At 39.4% G+C, this 24,291-nt stretch overlaps 1 protein-coding gene across 1 annotated transcript in view; it reads left to right on the forward strand.

Moving 5' to 3' along the window:
* The window catches only part of PDE11A (phosphodiesterase 11A), a 423,540-nt gene that overhangs the window by 126,874 nt on the left and 272,375 nt on the right, over nt 1-24,291 (forward strand). Inside the window, exon 4 of the mRNA XM_010859770.1 lies at nt 23,541-23,630. Coding sequence (XP_010858072.1) covers nt 23,541-23,630 — 90 coding nt within the window. The remainder of the gene's footprint in view (nt 1-23,540; nt 23,631-24,291) is intronic.

The following is a 24,291-nucleotide window of genomic DNA, read 5'->3' on the forward strand; positions in this document are numbered from 1 at the left end:
CAGGGATTTGGTGATGGACAGGGAGGCCTGGCGTGCTGCGATTCATGGGGTTGCAAAGGGTTGGACACTACTGAGCGACTGAACTGAACTGAACTGATTCCTCGATTTTTAAAACCCTGAGAATAAGTAAGTTTCTGATCCAAGGCACTTTTCGAACATTCATTTGTCCACAGAGGATCTGTGGTGGGGCATCTTCAGGATCCAGGCCTTCTCAGCAGGTTTTCATACCAGGGAAGATCAGAGAGCAGTGGAGATGCAATTAGGAGTTTACAAGATGTTTTGTTTAAACTGCGCTAAGGGCGCAGGGATGGCTTTCTGTCCATGGCCTCAAACCACGGAAGTAGAGTGACAATTTTTCCTAGAAACTGAATGAAAAAATAGATCCAGGTGTCACTAGCAGAATGTGAAATGACAGGCTGTGACTGTAACTCTGACATTGTCACACAAATGCTGAAATACAACCAAACTCAGAACAGATCAGGCACAGAAAACATTAGCACTGTGCTCTGGGAGAGCAAGGGAAGAAAATAGTAAAAGGGCATTCTTTATTATGGTTCAAGACTCATTAACATTTTTCAGACTTACAGTCTGTCTAGTAAAACAGGCACTTGCCTTTTTTCTCTCTGTCAGTACTTCATACTCCTCAAATGACATAATGCTCATCTTTTTCTATGGTTCCCTATGACAGTACATTAAGAGAAATCCATGGATATCTACTGAATTGCCCAAAAGAGTGCCAGGAGAAAATAAAGCAAAATTAAAAATACTAGTGAGACAAAGTATGTAGACAGGTGATTTTACAAGCCACCGAACGGTGCAGGTTGAGAGCTGATGAGGTATTCTGATTTTTCTGTCCTGTGCTTGAGACAGAGAGGCTGTCACTGAGAGCTTTATTACTAAGCCCTGTCTGATGTTAGTTGTCTTACTCAGTGTCACACTTCTGGTAGGTGTTATGGTCAGGGCCAGGACTCAAACTCAGATCTTCTGGCCCCAAGTCTCAAGCTTACTCTATCGATGTGCCTTTGAGCAGCAGTTCTGAACAGATCTACCTCTGGTTTCTCTTCCCCCAGGATCCTGAGATGCTGCCCCAGGCTGGTAAGGATGAGGCAGTGCCCTTGCCTCCCCTCCGCCTTGAATATGGAAGGAATTGGTTTGGTTTATAAAGTCTTTTGGGTATTACCTGCAGTTTGCTATGTGTCAGGCCTCTGAGTTGATCAATATTCACATCAAAACAAAAGCACTATCTTGAAAATGTTATACCTAGATCAATACAGAAAATTCACGTCTCCCTGTGACATCACTATAGTTGAACTACTTTGGTTTTTTGCTGCTGCTGCTGCTAAGTCGCTTCAGTCGTGTCCGACTCTGTGTGACCCCATAGATGGCAGCCCAACAGGCTCCTCTGTCCCCGGGATTCTCCAGGCAAGAACACTGGAGTGGGTTGCCATTTCCTTCTCCAGTCATGAAAGTGAAAAGTGAAAGTGAAGTCGCTCAGTCATGTCCGACTCTTAGTGACACCACGGACTGCAGCCTACCGGACTCCTCCGTCCATGGGATTTTTCAGGCGAAAGTACTGGAGTGGGGTGCCATTGCCTTCTCCGACTTTGGTTTTCTAGACCTTGCAAGTTTGTAGCTATTTTAGCTCAGTGATTCCCAGCATAGGAACTCCTCTCCCCTAGCAGTCCAAGAAGGCAGTAGTGGTGGGAAGAGCTGGGGTGCTGATTAGTGCTTGGTAAGATGTGGGAACCATGAATAATTTAAGCAGTTCAAAAAGATTAACAGAGGGACTTCCCTGGTTGTCCAGTGGTTAAATCTCTGTGCTCCCAACACAAGAGCCCTGGCTTTGATCCCTAGTCAGGGAACAAGGACTTGCATGCTCAAACTAAGACCCAGAGCAGCCAAAAAAGAAAAAAAGACTCACAAAGACAAAATGCTTAACCAGGACAAGTCTACACAGATTAAATAAAACAAGATTTTAAAATGTCTTTTGGTAGGAATTTTATCAATATTATCAGAAGTCCTGATTGGCATTTATATATGTATATAATGAATTAAATAATGAGAAACCAATGATTAATAATATTACATTTAGAGAAAGGTGGTTTTAGAAGATGGGACCCATAAGGGGAAAAATTGCAAAAGATGTCCTCCATAGTGAAAAGCACAGGAATCCGTGGATTAGCCTGTGACTGTGAGTCCCAACGGAGAAGGCAATGGCACCCCACTCCAGTACTTTTGCCTAGAAAATCCCATGGACGGAGGAGCCTGGTAGGCTGCAGTCCATGGGGTCGCTAGAGTCGGACACTTCACTTTCCCTTTTCACTTTCATGCATTGGAGAAGGAAATGGCAACCCACTCCAGTGTTCTTGCCTGGAGAATCCCAGGGACTGGGAAGCCTGGTGGGCTGCCGTCTATGGGGTTGCACAGAGTTGGACACGACTGAAGTGACTTAGGAGCAGTAGCAGTGAGTCCCAAGGAGAGGTAGGGCTGGCTACAAAGCCCAAGGGCAGGACTCTCCTTGATGTGCAAGTTCTAGAGCTTTTCCAGTTAAGGCTCAGAGGCCAATTAAGTATCCAGTCCTCTATGGATCCTTAAAAGTCCCAGTTGGTTCATGGATCCTCTTTAGGATCCCGGATACTGTAAGAAGAGAAACCACCATTTGGGTTTTGTTTAGTGTTCCCAAAGTGACTCTGGGTCTCGTATTAGCCGATGCTTATATATCAGTAGTAGCTTCCCTTTGGATATTTGTGGCATGAGGTTCCTACCCATTCTCCTCTGCTCTGCACCGCATTTCCATGTAGAGTAAGGTTCAGGCCCCAGGGCTTGGTGGTTATTCAGCATTCTACTTTCAACACTAGTTGCCACTTCCGCCTTTGACTTGGGCTTCCCCAGGATCAATACTGCAACTCAGGCCCAGGTTGTATTTTTTGTCTTTCCTGATCTGGTCTCAGTTCATCGACAGCTTACCCCGGCATTGGATATGGCTCTTGATTACCTACCTGTAAGATTGGCATTGTGCAACTGTTAGTGCATCAGTCTAGAAGCATATATGGGCTGTCTACTGCATGCACAGAGGAACTTGTCTAAGGAGTCAGTTTGCCTCTAACACATCTTCTTTAATTTATTAGAAAAATTAGCTTCAGAAACACTAGTCATTTTATAACAAGCAACAGAAATATAAAATGATGTTGTAAAATAGCTGTTGAATTGAACATAATCAATTGATCAATTTAAACCTCAAAGAATGAGCTTCAAATTAAGCAATGAGAAATCTAAAGTATTAACTGCCGAATCACATACGTATGCTGACAAAGTGAACAGCCCACTTTTATTCTATCAAACTTGTAAATGATGATTCACCCCCATTTCTTCTCAGGGAGTGCATTTTGTTTATTATAATCGTATTTATCCTGGAACTTTGGTTTATTGAGTACATAACTTGTACAAAAGTGGGGTTATTGTTCAAATAGCAGTTACTTATTTAGGAATTTTATTGCTGTCTTTAGATCCCTGCTTAGAAGGAGGCTGGAAGGAAAGCAGCACTGTGTGCTGTGATTCCTATGCTGAGGGTTTAATGTGAGACTGGGGAGAGAGGGAGATTTATAAAATTCTAAACGGAATTTATCCAACTGCAAAATTAACTCTCCCTCCCCACACCCCCACATTCACCCACACACAGCCTCCTGAAGTATGTAATTGCGATTAAATGTAAAAGAACCCCCTCGCCCAAATATCAATGTACAAATGTGAAAAGAAAGAGAAAGAAAACCACAGAAGCTGCCTCATAGGAGTCATGAGCTGAAACAAGTCTTGTCCTTGTATGGATGAAGTTTCAGTTTCATCCCCCCAGGCTTTTCAATACTAATACAGTCTTTGTGTGTGTGTGTGTGTGTGTGTTTTGAGATTTATAACATTTATGCAATTTTTATATATTACTATAAATTTAAGCACATATTAAAACATATAGAATGAAATTTTATATTTTCATAGATATGCATGAATATGAAAATATATATTTGCAGAATATTTGAAAAACACACATAGAAAGTATGTCAAACTGATGGAGTCTTTAAAATACTGTTTTAAGATAAGGTTATTTATTTAAGTCTCGTAGTCTGCATTTCTCAAAGTTAATGCATTGCTAAATATTCATTTAGTTTTGATCTCACTAACATCTCATCAGTGTTTCTAAACATTTTATACAGCAGACCAAGATTCTCAGGGAACTAAAGAATGGGCTCTTTCGCAGATGTAGAGAATGAACTTGTGGACCCAGTGAGGGAGGGAGAGGGTGGGACGAATGGAAAAAGTAGCATTGGCACGTGCACACCATCGTGTGTGAAACAGATAGCTGGTGGGAGGTTGCTGTGTGACACCGGGAGCCCAGCCCAGAGCTCCGCAAGGACCTAGAGGGGTGGGTCACAGGCAGGAGAGGGAGGCGCGAGAGGGAAGGGGTATACGTATAATTACGGCTGGTTGGAGTTGTATGGCAGAAACCAACACGGCGTTACAAAGCAATCTTCCTCCAATTAAAAACTAAAAAAGAATGACTGTCTAGATATGCTCTCCAAACCCCAGAGAATGTCTCCTCCTCTTGGAGGGCAAGGAAGAACACAGGGTTTGGAACTGAGACCCCGTGGGCAGGCACTCACTGCTCTGGGCAGTGGAGGGGAGGGGTAGAGAGTCCAGGCCCAGGCTGGTGACACCGACAGAAAGTGGTTGGATCACCTTAGCCTTCACTTTCCTCCCCTCCAACACTCAGATTTCTCTGAAAACTCTGGCAAGTCTCATAAAGGAAAAAGATTCCATTTTTCTATAAGCTTTTCCCCACTTGCTCATCCCTCCACATTGACCTAAAGGAACACAGCTTAGGTTTTCAAAGTTCTCAAATGCCTTTATTTTGAGAAACATAAAAATCGAAAACATAACTTCAAGATTTATAGACTATTCTATTGTTTTGAATAAAGTGAATTCTTTAGTTTCAATCGGAATTAGTTCTTACACAGTAACTGGAGATGCTGAATCTGTATTATAATTTTCTATGATTTATTTCTTAAACTCACAGAAATAAAATCTTCACATCTGTCAAGAGATTGTCATGTAGCTTTGTATTTATTAGATGAGATTTATTAAATGGCATTTTCTCTATCTTATGTTCCTTTAAAAATTGATCAACTTCAATTTTTAGAGCAGTTTGAGATTCACAGCAAAATTCAGTGGAAATTACAAGGGGTTCCCACGTACCCCCTGTCCCCACCTGTGCATTATCCCCCGTTCTCAACATCCTGCACCAGAGAGGTACATTTGCTACAATCTGTGAACCTACACTGACAGGTCATTATCACCCAGAGTCCATAGTTGAGTGTGGAATAGTCTATGGATTTTGACAAAGGTTATAATAGCACGGATCCACCATCGCAGCATCATACAGACAGTTTTACCGCCCTAAAAATTCTCTGTGTTCTGCCTATTCATCCCTCCTTCCCTCCAAACCCCTGATCTTTTTATTGTCTCTACAGTTTTGCCTTTTCCAGGCTACAGTATAGTTAGAATCATATAAAACGTAGCCGTTTCAGCGTGACTTCTTTCACTTAGTAATCTATGTATAAGGTTCCTCCATGGCATCTCATGACTTGATAGCTTGTTTCTTTCTGTCAGAATAACATCCCATTATCTGGATGTACCACAGTTTATTCATCCATTCACCTACTGAAGGACATCTTTGTTGCTTCTAAGTTTTGGCTATTGTGAATAAAGTTGCTTTAAACATCTGGGTGCAGATTTTGTGTGGACACAAATTTGGGTTCATTTGGGTAAGGAATGTGGTTGCTGGATCCTATGGTGAGAGTACTAATTCTCATTTAAATAAAATCTACTGTAATAATGTATTGTGAACAACTGTAGCATTTTAAACCATAGCATAACTCTAGATCTTTGAGATATTCCTTTACTTTAGGAAAGCAGTTACTATTGGTTTTTCTCTTTCAGAGGTAGAGAAACTAATGCAAAGATTGAGATACTGAAATAGTTATTTTACTGTTCTATTTTACCAATGATCTGATATATTTTCAGCAAAGCACTTATGAGAATATGGGAAATGTGTTTTTCTATAACAGAACTCCTCTGTCTAATCATGTGCCTCGGCACTGTTATTACCAGCCACCTACAGAGCAGTTTTGCCTTTGACAGCATGAGAGCCCACAGACTGGTGGCCTGGAGGGTGAGGGGTTGTTCCCGTCTATGATCTCAGCAATTAAGAGGCACATTTTCATCCTCTTAATATCTCCACAGAACAAATCAATGCTGGATACTGGTTATTTCATAAATACTTGATAATTTGACTCTAGTACCAGAAGTGGCAGATTATACATTAAGGCAGAGAATACTGGAGTGGGTTGCCATTTCCGACTCCATAGGATCTTCCCAACCCAGGGATTGAAACCACATCTCTTGCATCTTCTGCAATGGCAGGCAGATTCTTTACCACTGTGCCACCTGGGAAGCCCCATTATTCTATAGATTGGGAAGCCCCATTATTAAATCATTCTCTTATCTGTTAAAAATATATTCCTTGAGCAACCACTATGTACTAGGTATTAGACTAGAGGTTCAGAAATGTGAACCTAATGCTCTTAAGAACTCAAGAATATTTTCAGGAATAGATTTCACATTTCAGTTCAGTTCAGTTTAGTCACTCAGTCGTGTCCGACTCTTTGCGACCCCATGAATCGTAGCACCCCAGGCCTCCCTGTCCATCACCAACTCCCGGAGTTCACTCAGACTCACGTCCATCAAGTCAGTGATGCCATCCAGCCATCTCATCCTCTATCATCCCCTTCTCCTCCTTCCCCCAATCCCTCCCAGCATCAGAGTCTTTTCCAATGAGTCAACTCTTCTCATGAGGTGGCCAAAGTACTGGAGTTTCAGCTTTAGCATCATTCCTTCCAAAGACATCCCAGGGCTGATCTCCTTCAGAATGGACTGGTTGGATCTCCTTGCAGTCCAAGGGACTCTCAAGAGTCTTCTCCAACACCACAGTTCAAAAGCATCAATTCGGCACTCAGCCTTCCTCACAGTTTATGAAGTATCAAATTGGTGAAGTAGCAGTGAAAATACTGTCTGACTGGAAAGTTAGTGATAATTTTCCCCAATGATTTTGTAACATACCTGTGTACACTTACTATTATTTTGGGCGCTCAGCATCTTGGTAGCTGGACCTTGACTTTCCTCTGGAGAGCTACCCTATCCTCCGTTTTCAGTCGTTGTTCCCATCCCAAGCGCAGTGGTGGGCATGTGGTTCAGTTCTGGCCTATCAGAGGATTGCTTTTCTTTGGCTTCAAGGACTGGGTCAGCAATGATAATGTAACCCAACTTGGGCCAGTGAAGGCAAGGTCCAAGGCCCAGCAGTCTTGTGCAAGTAGTCCGGGCAAAGAAGTTCTTCCTACATTGCTGCAGTTTTGCATGGAATGGTATCTAGAATGACAGTGTGTGTTTGAAAATAAAACCCACAGGAGGGAAGCTGAGATAAGAGGTGAGTTGGGGCACCATTTTATGAACTCATTTGAGCTCTGATCCAGCACCTACACCTGTACTTTTTATTTTGTGGACAAATAAATATGTTTTAACAGACTCACCCGAGACAACTTGCTTTTTCCATTCCGACTTCCCATCCCTCACACTTCCCTGTTGTTGGAGGGCCCACAGACATTTTGGGGACCGGTTAGGGAGGAAGTCAAGTTGGGAATATTTAGGCTGAGTTTAGTAACATATATGTATATGGTTTTCAATCCCTTTTGTGTAAGACTGTTGCTCAGTTTACGTTGTCGGAATGGCTTCCTTGAACACGCTATCCACCTACTCTCCCAAGTTCACGCAACACCTTGATGTGGATAGTCAAGGTCAGAGGTCACACGGGGATATGAGTGTCTTCTGTAGTATGTGGCCCTGGAAGTATACACAGTGGAGGAGAAACGCGATTTGCAATGTATGAAGCCAGAAGCTGGTCTGTGGAAAATTCTTCCATTTGTTAGTTTTGTAAAACTTGTTTTTCATAGATGCCTAGTCAAAGCAGAAGTTCTCTCCTGTCAGAGGCACACTCAATAATGCAGCACATACAGCGATAAACACACCATGTTTCCTACATGTTTATTACTGTTAGGTGGGGATTATTGGAAATATAATTTATCAGGATTCCTGCATCTGTATATGTCCCTGGGTGAAGTTGTACGTGTTATTCATCCAAACCCTCAATATATAAAACAAGTTTTGAGTGATCATGCTAGACTAAATTATTTTTATGTGTGTCTATACAAAACAGTATTAAAAAATTATCACATAGAAAGGCAGTCAAAAAATGCAATAAAAAATGTGGGGAAATTAACATAAGCATCATGCTTTTTTTCAGATGTTGTAATGGCTGTGGTATTTGTCAGCTTATAAAAATGTGTAATATATTGTGGTTTCTTACCTTATTCTAAGCAAATATTCATTTTATAACTAATTTTGTCTTATTTTTTTTAAGGAGCTCCCTTCCCAAATGTATAAGCTTCAGGACTTACAAAATGTGAACTTACCCCTGGTAAAGACATGAGCACTTTTGAATGATCCTGTAGGGTTATTTTCTTGAGATAAATTTCTAAGAGTAGAATTTTAAGGACAAAAAGGCCTGTTCTTTTTTTTTTTTGAAAGAGAGAATGGGGAGAAAGATCACCTTTATTAGTTAGGCCTGTTCTTTTTAAAGGCATTTGGCGCATTTTGCAAAATTGTTCTTCAGAAGTGCTACATCAATTCATCTCCCTCAAGAGATATTTGTTTCCACATTATTATTAGTTCTGGATATTAGTTTTATTTATAATATTTGTCAATAAATAGGAGAAATGTGATACGTTGCTAACTTAATTTATATTTCTTTGATAATTAGTTTGGTTCTAATTAATGTACTGAAGGTTTTTTTGTATATTTTTCAGTTGCTTCTTTTTTGTGTGAATTTCTTGTTTAATCTTTTGATTATTTTTATGTTTTTTTTTTTTCAGATTGATTTGAGAGAATTCTCTTCCTATTTAGGGTATTCACAATTATCATAAACATTGCAAATCATTTTTCTCATTTTGCCTCTTAGTATTATTTTATATCTTGAGGTATAAATGTTTTCATTTGAAAATGTATCCAAAGTCTCATAGAATTTCCACATTTTGTGTTACGGCTGGAAAGGACTTTCATAATTAAAGACTATGTAAATAGTTAACAACATTTCTCCTATGATTTTTATAGTTTATCCTATAAACTATATAAACAATCCTGTATTTTTATTTTTTATCCTATCTTTAATCTCTCTGGAATTGTTTTTAAAGTTTTTCTAATATTTAGGGTTTTTTATCCCCCAAATAGTGAACTGTTTATCTCAACATGGTTTGTTGACTAAATCCATCCTTTTCTCTTCGATCTGAAATGCCAACTTTGCCACATACCAGCGTGCTGTATGTACTGTTCTGGACTTCTGTTCCATTATGTTATGTGATCATGTCCCTTGGCTGTGCTGTGCTTAGTTGATCAGTCATGTCTGACTCTTTGAGATCTCATGGACTGACTGTAGCCTGTCAGGCTCCTCTGTCCATGGGGATTCTCCAGGCAAGAATACTGGAGTGGGTAGCCTATCCCTTCTCCAGGGGATTTTCCTGATTCAGGAATCAAACCTGGGTCTCCTGCATTGCAGATAGATTCTTTACCAGCTGAGCTACCAGAGAAGCCCCATTATGTCCCTAATACTACTCTATTTTGATCATCATATGCTTACTTACTTCTTATTTATCTTACTTTTAATGTTGGTTATTGTACATGTTTTATTCCATTTAAACTTTAAAATTACTTAACTTTTCAAATTCCAAACATATCATTGCAATTTTCACTAGAATAAAATTTATAGATTAATTTGGAGGGAAAATTTATTTGTTTTTAATATTGAGCTTTTTCATTTAGAAATATGGCATGGTTCTCCATTTAAATATTTTCTTTAATATCCTTTCTAGCTTATTAAAAATTTCATGGCAAATGGTTCTTATCAAGTGACTTCTTAGAATATTAAAGTTATTCTATTTTTTTCTTTACAAGTTAATATAATTTATATTAATTGATTTTGCAGTATTGAACCATAAGTTCAGTGACTAGAGATTCTTGGTCATGTCCATTATTTTTTAATATTTGGGTAAATTCAGTTTCTTGATATACAAATATGTATACAGTCATCTTTCAGTATCTGTGGGGGACTGGTTCCAAGGGCCCCATGAATGGTAAGTCCATGGAGGTTGTAGTTCCTTAAGCAAAATGGTGTAGTACAGTGAATATATGTATTTACTATATGAATGTATATGTAATCTGCTAATATTTCATTTAGGATATTTCCTATCTGTTTTCATAAGGGACTTAATTTCTAAGTTTAATGTTTTGTGCTATTTTTATTGGAATATTCTGTCAGAACTATTGTATCTTCAAAAAATATTTGAGGATTTTCTATATTCCTCTGGATTCTAGAATAGTTCAAATAACATAGAAATTGCTTTGTTCTTGGAAGGTTTGAAAGACTTTGCCTATAAAACTACCCTGGCACATTTTCTAAGGGTGATTACATTACAACTCTCTCCATTCTTTATTTCCTTGGTGATTGTTTTACTCCATTCTTCTTGATTCAACTTTATTAATTTATATTTTCCTTAAAATTCACAACTTTCCATTAGGTTTTCAAATATATAAGCTTAGGATTTTATGCAGAGTCTATTATAATTCTTTTATTTCTCTCCTTCTGCTGTTACTATATTTTCTATATCATTTTTGTTTTAGTATATTTGTGGGTTTTCCACCTGTTTAAACTAGCTAGTGATTTATATGTTTTATTGATTTTCCTTACAAGAATCTTTTCTGGGATAATTTTATCAGTTTTGCTGATTGTTTTCTGACTGATTTTCAGTTTTTATTTTTATTAATTCCTTCTTTCTGTTTCTTTGCATTTGTATATTTGTTTCTTTGGCTTCCTCATATGAAATTTAGCCCTGAAAATAAATCGTTGACTTATAAAGAGAAACAGCACCTACAGGAAGGAGTGAAACCCTGTTGCTGACAGACTGAACTTGGGCGGAAGTAGGAAGTGTGGATGGGATGGGGGAAGTGAGACCTTTTGGTTTTCAAGATGGCATCCTCGCTTGTCAGCTAGACTGTTGTAAGGTACAGAATGAGAGACCTTAGCTGAACTACCGGTGAGCCACACAGAAAGCTTCCCTCTTGCCTCTTTGGGTTGATATACCACTCTGGTAATAAACAATTAGCCCTTCACAAAGTTCTCTTTGTTGTTAGGTCAAACTTTAAGCTCTCTCTGTGTTGTGTTATCTGTTAAGAATGTCCTGAATTTACTAGGTACCAACTCTGTGTTTTAGTTGCATAGACACAACTCACAGATCTGATCAAGGCTCTTACATTTATAATATTCATTTTAGGGCCCTATTACATTAATTAAATATTAATGCTCTGAGCATATTTTTCATAGCCTTCTCTGTTTCTTCTCTACTGGAGAATATTGCTGGAAATTAAAAAATAGTGTGGTTTATTATTCATGTCATTGGTGTTACATTTTGATGATAAATTATTTTTGGAAAATGAAAAAAATAAAAGATAGATAAGTAGAAGAATCCCCTCTGGGTCTCATGCATTTCTCTGAATAGCAATTTTATATTTCCTCACTGTTTTTCCAGAGATTATTGCATATCTTCCATAAGCATCTATAAAATACCTAGCCATAGTCTTAAAAATTGGAGATACCTTCTGAAGAGCTTCTAATGAGATTAAAAAAAAAATACTGTATGTGATATAAAAATGCTCACACAAAAGTAGTTTTAAAAAAACATAGTTTTTACCACGTGTACACATTTATATAGTTTCTTATAGTTTTTACTTATGACAACCGTGCACATGGGGATGAACAGTCAGTGTGTTTAAACTCATGACTTTTCTGGATGGGAAACCTGAGGTTAATAAGTTCTTGACACAGTATAAGGGTGAGGGGGTCTTGGCTGCTGTTAAATAATCCAGAGATGGTGATGGATGGCAGTGCTGGGCCAGAGAAGCTCAATGGTATGGTGATAGAGGCTTCAAAAACTGCTGACTTGCTGTGATGTGCTTATGCCTATTTATGGACAACGATTGAAGAGGACGTCAAGGGTTTGGACCTGGGTGATTAAGTCATTAATGATTCTTTTGGCACGTAGGGCCTTTTAGAGGAGGAAACTTTTTCTTCAGGAGGACAGGGGGATTGAAACGACAAGCTTGGTTTTGAAATGCTGAGTTTAAGGCAGTAAACAGACTTCCAGGTTGAAATGTCTTATAGGCAACTGGTGATGCAGAGCTAGAGCACAGAGAAAGGTCAGCACCAGAGTGCCAGCTTTGAGTATCATCCCAGAAGTTACCATTGAGACTAACACAAGAGAAAGAGACTTTGGCACCTGTTTAGTTAATATGGTTGAATTCAGAGTTGAGTTCAGCGTAGGACCAGGAATGCTAAAATTAGACTGTAAGATAGAGGAAGCAGAGGTTTTCAGAACTCACAGTGGTGAACTGGGATCAAAAACTCTGAAGCCTAAATCTGAAAAACAGCAGAGGAAGGCTGAGAAGAAAAGGGGTGGGAAAATCGGAGAGTGAAGTCAGAGGCAAAATAAATTTAACAACAGACCAAAGAACAGGAGTGAGGCAGGAAAAGCAAGTGAGCAGAAGGAAGTTTCTCAGCTACCTTCAATATCTGGCTGCATCAAGTTCATCGTCTTTTCTCACTGACTCTTGGTCAAAGGTTAATCCTTGCGTGGCCAACCCACCTTATTTTGTAGGATTCTTACATTGTAAGAGTAAGTCAATCCTTAGAAGGAGACTGTAAAAAGAGAGAATTAGAAGGGCAAAGATCACATCCAGAATTACAACTTAAATGGGGAATCAGAAACACAGAAATAGAAATAGGAGTTTATAGGGCAGGGAAACCAAGATTTTAATATCTTGCTGGTGATTGAGTGTTAAAGGCTTCAAAGAGGACTTAGAATAACTGATGGATCTTATGATCTGGTGACTGGAAAGTTATAGAGAAGCTTCCTTTAGACTGAAGAGTATAAGCTGGGTGGTAGAATGTGAGGACTTGAAGACGAGCAGCTGTAGGTCACATAGTGAAGATGGAAACAGCAGTGCCAGGTGAGGGGATACATTCCTCTTTGAAGGGAGAGGAGAGCAGCTGGACACAGGAGACAGAAATGACGATGATAGAGACAAAGATTCTTCACAAAGGACAGAATGAAAAACTCCGGCAAATGCCTTGTCTCCATAGACAAGCCATGCATTTTTCCTTGGGCCTAGAAAAAGGAGATTGTCTTGGGTAGACTTGAGATATTGAGATAAGGTTGAGAGTAGATGAGAAAATATGTTAAAACTTTGTATTAAGCCTAAATGTATCTGGAATCAGAATACAAACAAAAAAATCTGATCAAGCTTTATACAAAAATAACCTGTGTTATAACTGTGAATAATAGAACCCGATATGGAACAACAGACTGGTTCCAAATAGGAAAAGGAGTACGTCAAGGCTGTATATTGTCACCCTGCTTTTTTTAACTTATATGCAGAGTACATCATGAGAAACGCTGGGCTGGAAGAAGCACAAGCTGGAATCAAGATTGCCGGGAGAAATATCAGTAACCTCAGATATGCAGATGACACCACCCTTATGGCAGAAAGTGAAGAGGAACTAAAGAGCCTCTTGATGAAAGTGAAAGAGGAGAGTGAAAAAGTTGGCTTAAAGCTCAACATTCAGAATACTAAGATCATAGCATCCGGTCCCATCACTTCATGACAAATAGGTGGGGAAACAGTGGAAACAGTGTCAGACTTTATTTTTCTGGACTCCAGAATCACTGCAGATGGTGATTGCAGCCATGAAATTAAAAGACACTTACTCCTTGGAAGGAAAGTTATGACCATCCTAGACAGCATATTAAAAAGCAGAGGCATTACTTTGCCAACAAAGTTCCGTTTAGTCAAGGCTATGGTTTTTCCAGTAGTCATGTATGGATGTGACAGTTGGACTATAAAAAAAGCTGAGCACCGAAGAATTGATGCTTTTGAACTGTGGTGTTGGAGAAGACTCTTGAGAGTCCCTTGGAGTGCAAGGAGATCCAACCAGTCCATCCTAAAGGAGATCAGTCCTGGGTGTTCATTGGTAGGACTGATGTTGAAGCTGAAACTCCAATCCTTTGGCCACCTGATGGGAAGAACTAACTCCTTGGAAAAGACCCTGATGCTGGGAAAGATTGAAGGCAGGAGAAGGGGACGACAGAGGATGAGATGGTTGGATGGTGTCACCTACTCAATGGACATGGGTTTGGGTAGACTCCAGCAGTTGGTGATGGACAGGGAGGCCTGGTGTGCTGTGGTTCATGGGGTCACAAAGAGTCAGACAGGTCTAAGCAACTGAACTGAGCTGAACTGAAAACTGCTCTAAAAATAAAGTCTGTTAATTAAAACAGTTTTTAAAGGAATTAAGTACTGATGCATGTTATAGCATGGATGAAGCTTTTTAACAGAATACTATGTGAAATCAGTCAGCCAGACACAAAAGGCCAAGTACTCATGATTCCATTTATATGAAATGTCCACTGCTTTAAGAACCATGAGTTATTAAAAAAAAAAAAAGGCGCTAGATAAATGAGATGGTAAAAGGAAGGTGTCAACTAAAAAGACACACAACATGAGAGGTGTGAGTTAAGTTTTACTGGGGGTAGAATGAGGACTGCAGCCCAGGAGACAGCACCTTAGACAGCTCTGAGAGACTGCTCCAAAGAGGCAGTGGGGAAAGGTCAGTATATAAGATTTTCGTGAAGGGGGAGTTCATTGCAATCGAGCATTTACGTGAGGAGCTAACTCTGTTAGCTCCTTTCTATTAGTCACCGTGAAGGGATTTTAGTGCTTTTCCAGATATGAAAAGATGCAAAGATTGGGACCGTGAAATCAGTTCCTGAAAATATATTTCTAAAGATCCTTTCCACCAGTTTGGAACAGAGTGCCTCACCCTCCACCCTGAATTCCCCTCAGGGGATGTTGAAGGTCAGCAGTTGCAGCAGCTCAGGGTTCAGTTTCCGCAGAGGCAGATGGCAAATGCCCTTGTTGTTGTTCAGTCGCTGGCAAATGCTCTTGGCAAGTGCCAATTCACAACTGACTGGCAAGTGCCAATTTGTGGTTGACAAAGGATGGTGCTACTAATGTGAAGAAATCATGTGAATATGTTTCAAATATAAAAACAAATATGTATTTCTCATCAGAAAATAACCTAAAAGGAATTTTTCTGTTCATACATTGATTGCAATACAGTAGAATTTTTCTAGCATCAGGATGTTGAAACCATGACTAAATAACTGTGTAGTATAGCTTCCTGCATTTATACCTTTCCTTGGTAAGTGAAAAGATCATAACGATGTTAATAGCTAAGACTCAAGAATGCCTGGATCAAACTGTAGCTCAAACTGATTTCTTACAGGAGCTTTTAAGTTACAAAAATGAACAGAGAAACTGGGAAGGCTGAGATATGTAGGTCAACCTACTTACAAAAATAACCTTGATGGAGTTACATAGGTGGATATTATTGTAAAATTTCTTCACACAGTGAGAGGGAATTGGCCAAACTTACTGAGCCATATTTTCTATTCATCTCAGACAAAGCAATCATATCTTGTAGACCCATTGGACTATATCGCATAGATGACAGTTGCTAATTATCAAGAAGAGTCATGATTTTCAAAAATGAAAGATGGTTAATATTCTTAGAATATAAAGAGGTCTTATGAAGCAATAAAATAGATAAATGTCCAGTAAAAAAAAGGAAGATAAATAGGCCACAATAAAAAAATAGAGATAGCCAACAAATTATGAAAATTGTTCAATATCATTAATAATCTAATAAATATAAGTTAATGCAAAAATGAGTATTGATTTAATCAATCATATAGACATAATTTTAAAAGAATGATAATACCTAGTGTTCCATGAGTGGGGCATTACTGTTAATGGTATATAAATTGATAGCACTCTTTGGGAGGCTGATTTGGCGGTAACTAGTAACTTTCTTTTAAATGCACATATTCTGCAACCTTAAAATTTTAATTCTAGGAATCTGTCCAACAGAAGTATTGTCCAGGTGCACAAAGATATATTTGTAAGAAAGTTCATGGCAGTGTTATTTGTAATAGGGAAAAATTGGAAACAATGTGAACATCTACTAATAGGCACATCCACCCCCTAGAATATTTGGCAGAGATTAAAAAGAATTAAGCAGATATCTTTGAAACTGACATTAATGATTCCAAGATTTATTGCCAAGTAATACGAAGGTATAGAACATAACTTGCGGTCTGATCCCTCTTGTGTTTACCACCACTCCTAAAACTAAATGATATATGCATGTGGTTCATAAAAAGGGATCCAGAAGAACACACTGTAAATGCTAACAGGGGTTTCTCCTTGGGACAGGAGAAGGTGGCAAGACAGGAAATGAAAGGGGATCTTGGTTATTTTACTGTATGCACTGCTATACTTTTGGATTTTTTTGAACAAAAGCTAAAAATTTGTTTCTTGTTAGGAGTTATTTACAAGTGTATACATGTCAATGAATGAATACTAATACTAGTATTAACATTCTAAATCATTTAGAATATTGCCTGGTACAGAGGAAGTATTAAAGCCATTAAATGTGTGTTAAATTAAATACATTCAAATATTAGGGCTCTATTTTAAGAAAATAATCATGGGATGTGCAAAGATTTAATTGCAAGGCAACCGCTAATCTAGTTTTTTCTCTATACTAACCAGACTTTTCTTTTTTTTTTTCCAGACTAAGCAATGGAATATTTTGCATTAATAAAAATTGGTTATAATAAGTTATAGCTGGTTATAAAAAGTAAAGAAATGTAGATATTACATGTAGTATTTTTATTATTATATAATAGGCCTATTTTAGTTTATGTGAAGAGAGAGAGAGAAGAAAACTTGAATGATGGTTTCTAAAATGTTAATAGTGGTTATCTCTGAGTGATGGAAATATGAGTACTTTTATTTTCTGTTGAAATATTGTGACAATCCAAATTATCTTAGAAAGGACATGGCTCCCAAAATGGGATCTTTCAGGGTTTTCCCTTCGATGTCTGTGGGAGGGTGGAAATGTAGAACTGCCACAAGAGGCTTATTTTTCCTAAGTCTGGAGGGTGAGGAGTGGGGTCACATAGAGATAAGGGCTTCCCTGGTGGCTCAGATGGTAAAGAATCCGCCTGCAATGCAGAAGACCTGGATTCTGTCCCTGGGTTGGGAAGATCCCCTGGAGGAGGGCATGGCAACCCACTCCAGTATTCTTGCTAGGAGAATCCCCATGGACAGAGGAGCCTGGTGGGCTATAGTCCAAGGGGTTGCAAAAAGTTGGACATGACTAAGAGACTAAGTTATGCACAACTCAGCAGAGAGATAAGGCTATTGGTTAATGTGACTGGTACCTGCATAATTCAAGTGCTCAGCAGACCAGAGCCTCTAAAAAGTCCAAGAGATTAAGTATTTGATACTGAACTGCAATTTGCCAGGAATTGAACTCAGCCTGTCTATCATGGAAAAGCTTGGAATATCCATACTCTTTGGAATATTTTAGCCAATATTAGCTTCAAGGAGAGAGCTGAGAATAGTGGAAGGGTCCTCACTCCAAGTCTTCTGGGGGCCCAGCTTTAATCCCCAGGGCAGAGGCAGAATCTCTAACATCCCCCCCTCCTCCCCCGTCTAAGAAGGGGAAGTGGAGGAATAGTGACCTTTTCCTTCCTTATTTGCCGTCTTGTTCTCTCTCATCTTTTGTGAGTAAAATTCTCCTTCCACCCATTCTCTTAGGGTCTTCATTCTTAAAGTAGGCAGTTTCAAAAAGTATGTGATTGGATCATCTATTCCAGATGCCAGTGTTTTATTTAAACAAATTTGTACTTTATGCCTCTGTATTTTTTAGAGACTTCTTCACAGAGGGCACAGCTCTGAGAGAAAAAGGCACGCTTCAGCCAAAAGTATATACTTTGGTGTGATCTGATAAGATACATTTATTATTCTGATTCTTGAAATAAAAACCTGACCTATTGTAGTTAACTGAATTTGCATAGAAAGATTACAGTGAACTTAAACTATACCTCTGGAAGCAGGAATTTCTCCTGGAGTTTCCAGAAAGTTTCAAACTAATTTTTCACTATTTCAAGTATTCTATTTCTAAAAGATGTGGAAAGTGTTTCATTATGTGAAAATCCTGTGACTGGTTCCTATTTTGATGCTTTATTTTCCAAATTACTCTATTTGAAGTGTTTATTTAGCTTTTGAATTACAACTGTTAGAACACCCCCAGTTCCAAATCAGCGGGGCTTGAATCAGCAAAGTGCCTTATAGTTAATGCCTCAAGGCAGATCTCAGGATCTGCACAGAAAAGCAAGGTGTGGGTTGGGAAACCTCTCCGCAACCACATTAATTTGGCTGACAGTGATGGGATACCTCCAGCTGTGTTGCCTCCAGGAGTGGGGTTCATAAAGGGGATGGCCCCGGGCCTCTCACTGCAAGCATCCAGTGTAGAGCCCCCGTGTTCTTTAATGATGTGTAATTGGACCAGACCAGACCATGGGGTGTGAATGGCCTTTCTCTGCAGTCAAAGGGCTCAGTACCTACTGTCTTTCTTTAGGACATTGATGGACGGTCCCAGTGCTCAGATTTTATGTTTATTAGTGATACTTTTCATGAGTTTCCAGGGCTAAAGTGACTTTTTCACACTGTTTAATGATTTTCAGTTTAACTCCCTTTCTGAGTGGGATGTTGTAAAGATTAATTAGCCAGTGTTCATAAAGTGCTTTCAAGCTGAAAAGTGCTGCACAAGGGTGTACAGACTCATTAGCTTCTTAGTCATTAAGGCTTTTTAGACCCTTTGGCCTTCAGAAACTAGATGGTGAAGACCAAATTAGTATTTTTTTCTTGGAGGAGGGGGACTTCAGAAAGAGCAGAATAGAACAGTATTTCTTTTTCTAAAAAAGACATGTTTTGCACTGGAACTGAGAAAGGATATAAAAAATTTTTTTCATTATCTCCTGTTTCCATAATGCTTCAGCTTTTTCTTACTCCCTTCTTTCAAATTGTATTTGACTGTTTCTCCTGCATATGTATTAAGAAATTCTATACATTGTTGTATAAGGATGGTGGGGGGGGTGGAGGTGGTGGGGGGCAGGGAGGCCTGGCATTCTGCTGTCTATGGGGTCGCAAAGAGTTGGACGTGACTCAACAACAACAACAACGATGGGGCTGAGTCTGACCCCGGGAAGTGTTGAATTGTTGTGACAGTGAATGGCACAGTATAGATCATTCCCTTTGTAAGTAAAGATCTTCTTTTAGTTTATTGTGTTTCATGAAGGTATGGTATTGCCTCCATCCATAGTAATCTTTAGATATATAACATATAGGATTTTATATATATATGTCATTGTTCAGTTGCTAAATCATGTCTGACTTTTTGCAACCCCATGGACTGCAGGGCAGCAGGCTTCCCTGCCCTTCACTGTCTCCCAGAGTTTGCTCAAATTCATGTCCATTGAGTTGGTGATGCTATGTAACCATCTATATATATACATATGTATGAGTTCTATATAATTTAATTAAAAGCATTTTATTGAGGGTGGAAAAGTACAAAAAGACATAAAAAGATTCTTGAAAAAAAAGAGATGAATAATTTACCAAGAATTAGATTGACAGTTGACTTTTCAACAGCATTAACTGCGCATGATGAGGGAATATCTTCTAAGTACTGAGAGAAAACAGCTGTCAACTTAGACTTGTATACTCAAATAAATTAACTTTTAAGTTCATAAAATAAAAACATTTTAATACAAAACAAAGCATTTACCACCAGTGCTGAAGAATGTTCTAAAGGATTGTCTTCACAAAGAAAGAAAATTATCCTAGAAGGGAAGAAGGAGATACTGGAAGAAATGAACAGGGAAAAATTGGCAAACATGTGGACAAATCAAAATAAGCACTGCCTAATAACAATAACAAAACAATGTCCAATTTGTAGTAGCAAAACAAGATAGAACTAGGAAAAAAAAAGGATATCAGGAAGTAGTACTGAGAGTTGAAGCATTCCAAAGTCCTTACCTTATTTGTGAGGAGACTAAAGATGTTAAATTTAGATTTTATCAAGTATGTACATAAAATTTCTCTTAAATAAAGGGAGCGTAATGTAGTAAAGGGGAGAATCACTGGAATGAGGAAATAAAATCAGTAGCAACTGACTCAGTAAAAAAGAGAGTAAGGAAATTTGATATTGACTTTAGTAATTGTTTGTGAATCTCTTGCCTTAACATGACATATACTAAGTAACTATGTGTGAACTTCACACACACATACACACACACACACACCCCTACAGGGAAAATGAAAAAAAAAAAATAGTGATGTGTGAACAGGTGGTTCTGGCTTGGGATAAGATGTTTAATAAGAGCATCATACAGATTACATAGGGCATGCGTTACAGGAGAAGAACCTGAAATGTAGGGAACCAAAATCTTTTATAATAGACAGTAAACCTGCCTGACCTCTGCCTCAGAGAGAGGCATTATCTTCATTATACTGCATAGTAAGCATTTCTGCTCTTTGTTCTGTTTTACAAGACTGTTAACTATATAAACACTCTGGAAAGATGAGCCGTTGCCTTTGTTTGCAAGATGTGCAGAAATGTGAGAAATATAAGGAGAATATTTCCAAACAACTTTGATAAATTTGTGAAGCCTCAGTTTTCTCATCTGAAAAGTAGAATGGATAGTATAAGTATGTAGTTGTGAGGATCAAATGATATAGTGCATATAAAAATGCTTAACATCATATCCAAGGACTTTGTCAATATAAGCTACTATTATAAATTATTATTTCTTGAATAAGATATGAGTGTGTTTATTGAATTCTTTGTTTTCTCTAATAAATTGTGAATCTCTATGTTGTACACCTGAAACATATAATACTCTACATCAACTATATCTCAGTAAAAGCAATCAGGGTCTCAGCATTAGCTTCTACGGCCTTCTGAATCATTAATACTTTTAGGGACACTCTGTCAGAGTTGAGGATGCCCAGGTAGCCAAAGCAAGATTTTAATAGGAAATAAATGATAGGAATTGTGAAGTTCCCTTCATCTTTAGACCACCTCCAGCCCTCTACAAGAGCACCTCCCACTCCAAGTAGTCTCATTCTGGGTGTCCCAGTGTTGCCGAAATCCTGGGCTCTGTTCTCTGGTTCCAAACTGAAACACAGAGACAGCATTTTGGGTGAAGTGGAAAAGAGTAGCTTTTATTGCTTTGCCAAGTAAAAGAGGCCACAGGAGGCTAGCGCCCTCAAGACTGTGCCCTCCCTTGGGAAAAATAGGAAGGAGTCTTAGAGTTCAGGACGGGAAGGGAGTGCTGCAGATAAGAAGTAGGGCAGATGCAAGCTTGCATTCTTCCTTCCTGTTGGAAAGCCTTTACGTGGTCAAAGTCGGGGTCAGGAGGTCTTGGGAGGGTTCCGGCAGTCCTTGAGGGTATCGCATCTTGACTTTTTTTCGGAATAAAGAATACTCACAAAAGAAGGGAGTGTTAGGGAGTGCTTACTCAGAGAAGCAAACACCACGTGCATTGTAGAGCTCTGATTAGAAAGTAATTGTTTTCAAAATGTAATTAAGTAAGCAAGAGAAACATTTCGGAGAAAATGGCTGAGTGGGCTTAAAAGAATAAGGCCTAGCATATTGCAGGCTGCTGCTGTTGAGTTGCTTCAGTGGTGTCAGACTCTGTGCGACCCCATAGACGGCAGCCCACCAGGCTCCCCCGTCCCTGGGATTCTCCAGGCAAGAACACTGGAGTGGGTTGCCATTTCCTTCTCCAATACATGAAAGTGAAAAGTGAAAGTGAAGGTGCTCAGTCGTGTCCGACCCTTCGCGACCCCATGGACTGCAGCCTTCCAGGCCCCTCCGTCCATGGGATTTTCCAAGCAAGAGTACTGGAGTGGGGTGCCATTGCCTTCTCCGGTATTGGAGGCAACCTTAACCAATTTCTACTAACACCATGAGTGTCTCACACCTGCTGCTGGGTGGATCCTCCCTTGCTGTTTTCATCCCTCACCCCCAGGGAGCTCTGCACTGCCCTCTTCTGGGCATGGAAGGAGCTGCTCGGTTTTGCCACTGCTCTGTACCTCTCGATATGGCATCATATGTGTGTGTGTGTGTGTGAGAGAGAGAGAGAGAGAGACTGACTGTCATATAAAACATGCCCACATGCCCTTTTGCCTCTACTTCAGAGAAATCCCAAAACATTGTCTCCTGTACAATGCCCTACATTGTAAAGAGTTTAGGGAAATAATTATTTTGGCTTTTACTTGAGACACTTCCTCTCTCATAGAATCAGAGATTCTGGAGATGAATTTGAGTGAGAGTGCCAGGAAGTACTGGAAATCACAAGACCTAGACCCCCTGTAATAAGAAAATTTATGTTAGGATCAGGCCTGTCACACGTGGCTGTTCGTTCCCATAGGAAGAGTGCTCACCTAAAGGATCCCCAGCCTCTCCTCAAACCAGCTTCTGTGGCACCAGCCCGCTGATTTGCATTCATGTCTACTTATGTCAATGGCACCCCACTCCAGTACTCTTGCCTGGAAAATCCCATGGGCGGAGAAGCCTGGTAGGTTGCGGTCCGTGGGGTCGCTCAGAGTCAGACACAACTGAGCGACTTCACTTTCACTTTTCACTTTCATGCATTGGAGAAGGAATGGCAACCCACTCCAGTGTTCTTGCCTGGAGAATCCCAGGGACGGGGGAGCCTGGTGGGCTGCCGTCTATGGGGTCGCACAGAGTCGGACACGACTGAAGCGACTTAGCAGCAGCAGCAGCAGCAGCAGCTAGTTATGTCAACAGAACAGTGGGTTCAATTTTAACTCTTCTGAGTGAGGCTCCTAGGCCCCCTGGCTCCTCGGTTCCTACCAGGCCCATCTTAACAGTCAAACTCAAGCCTGAAGCTGGCAGGGTTCTAGGGTCAAGCTGAGATCCCTGCTACTGATACATATGTACAAAGAAGTTGGCTTATATCTTTCCTACTTCCAAGTGTGAGTTTGTGCCTTGCCTTAAATTTTAAATATATCAGACTGCCCCCGTTTACTCATTTTTCATTGATCAAGGAAGGTATACAAGATGCCTTTCATACACAGTTCCTGGGTCATAGCCATCATAGCCTGTTTCTCATTTTATGTCTTCACAGATGTAACTGTCCCTAATTAAAACCCGAGACTACAGTATAGTTAACGCTGAAGAATATTCTTTCTGAAGTTAAGATATTAGCATCAACACTATATTCAGCCTCTGTGGTTGGGAAAAAAAGGTGTTAAAATCAGGCATATGAAGGAAATGTGGAATCTGGCTCCATATTTTTATGGTTTAATGTTCTCAACACTTTCTTTGCCCCCAGGTCATGCAGATGTATCTTCCATTTTGTGGAATCGCCATATCCAATGCTCAGCTCTTTGCTGCCTCAAGGAAAGAATATGAAAGAAGCAGGGTGAGTAGAAAGAAGCATTGCTGACAGCCCTCAGAGCTCTTTGTCTTTCAAGTATCTGTGAGTCATTATGTCTTTTAAAAACAGTAGATGATCTTTGAATAGTACAGAAACATTTGTTTTTAATCTGTATAATCCTTCAAGTTTCTGGTTGATGATCCCTTTAAGCAATAAACCCAAATGGAAGTGGATATAAATCCTCTGATGTTGTGTGGGGGAAATAGCTTCTTTTAAAAAGGAAATTAATTTCACATCTATACTACAAGACAATAGATATATTCTAGCTTACTTACAGTTTTGAAATAATAACACAAATTAGTGATCTTTTTACAATTTAGTTCCTTTAAGAAGCAAGGTATATTATAGATGATTTCACCCCAACTCACAAATTATGTTTGTGAATTGAAAGTTTTCCTGGAAGAGGATGATAATGCTGCAAACACCAGCTTATAGAATTATAAAGAAGCATAGATATAGGGATTACTGTCATATACCTTCACCAGTTGTAGGGCTAAATAGTAAAAAACAAAACAAAAACAAAGACCGGTACTCAAAAAATTGCTAAACAATCAGTTCAGTTCAGTTCAGTCGCTCAGTCGTGTCTGACTCTTTGCGACCCCATGAATTGCAGCACGCCAGGCCTTGCTGTCCATCACCAACTCCC

The sequence above is a fragment of the Bison bison genome, unplaced genomic scaffold (genome assembly GCF_000754665.1).
Source record: "Bison bison bison isolate TAMUID 2011002044 unplaced genomic scaffold, Bison_UMD1.0 scf7180017864460, whole genome shotgun sequence".
Classification (NCBI taxonomy): Eukaryota; Metazoa; Chordata; class Mammalia; order Artiodactyla; family Bovidae; genus Bison; species Bison bison.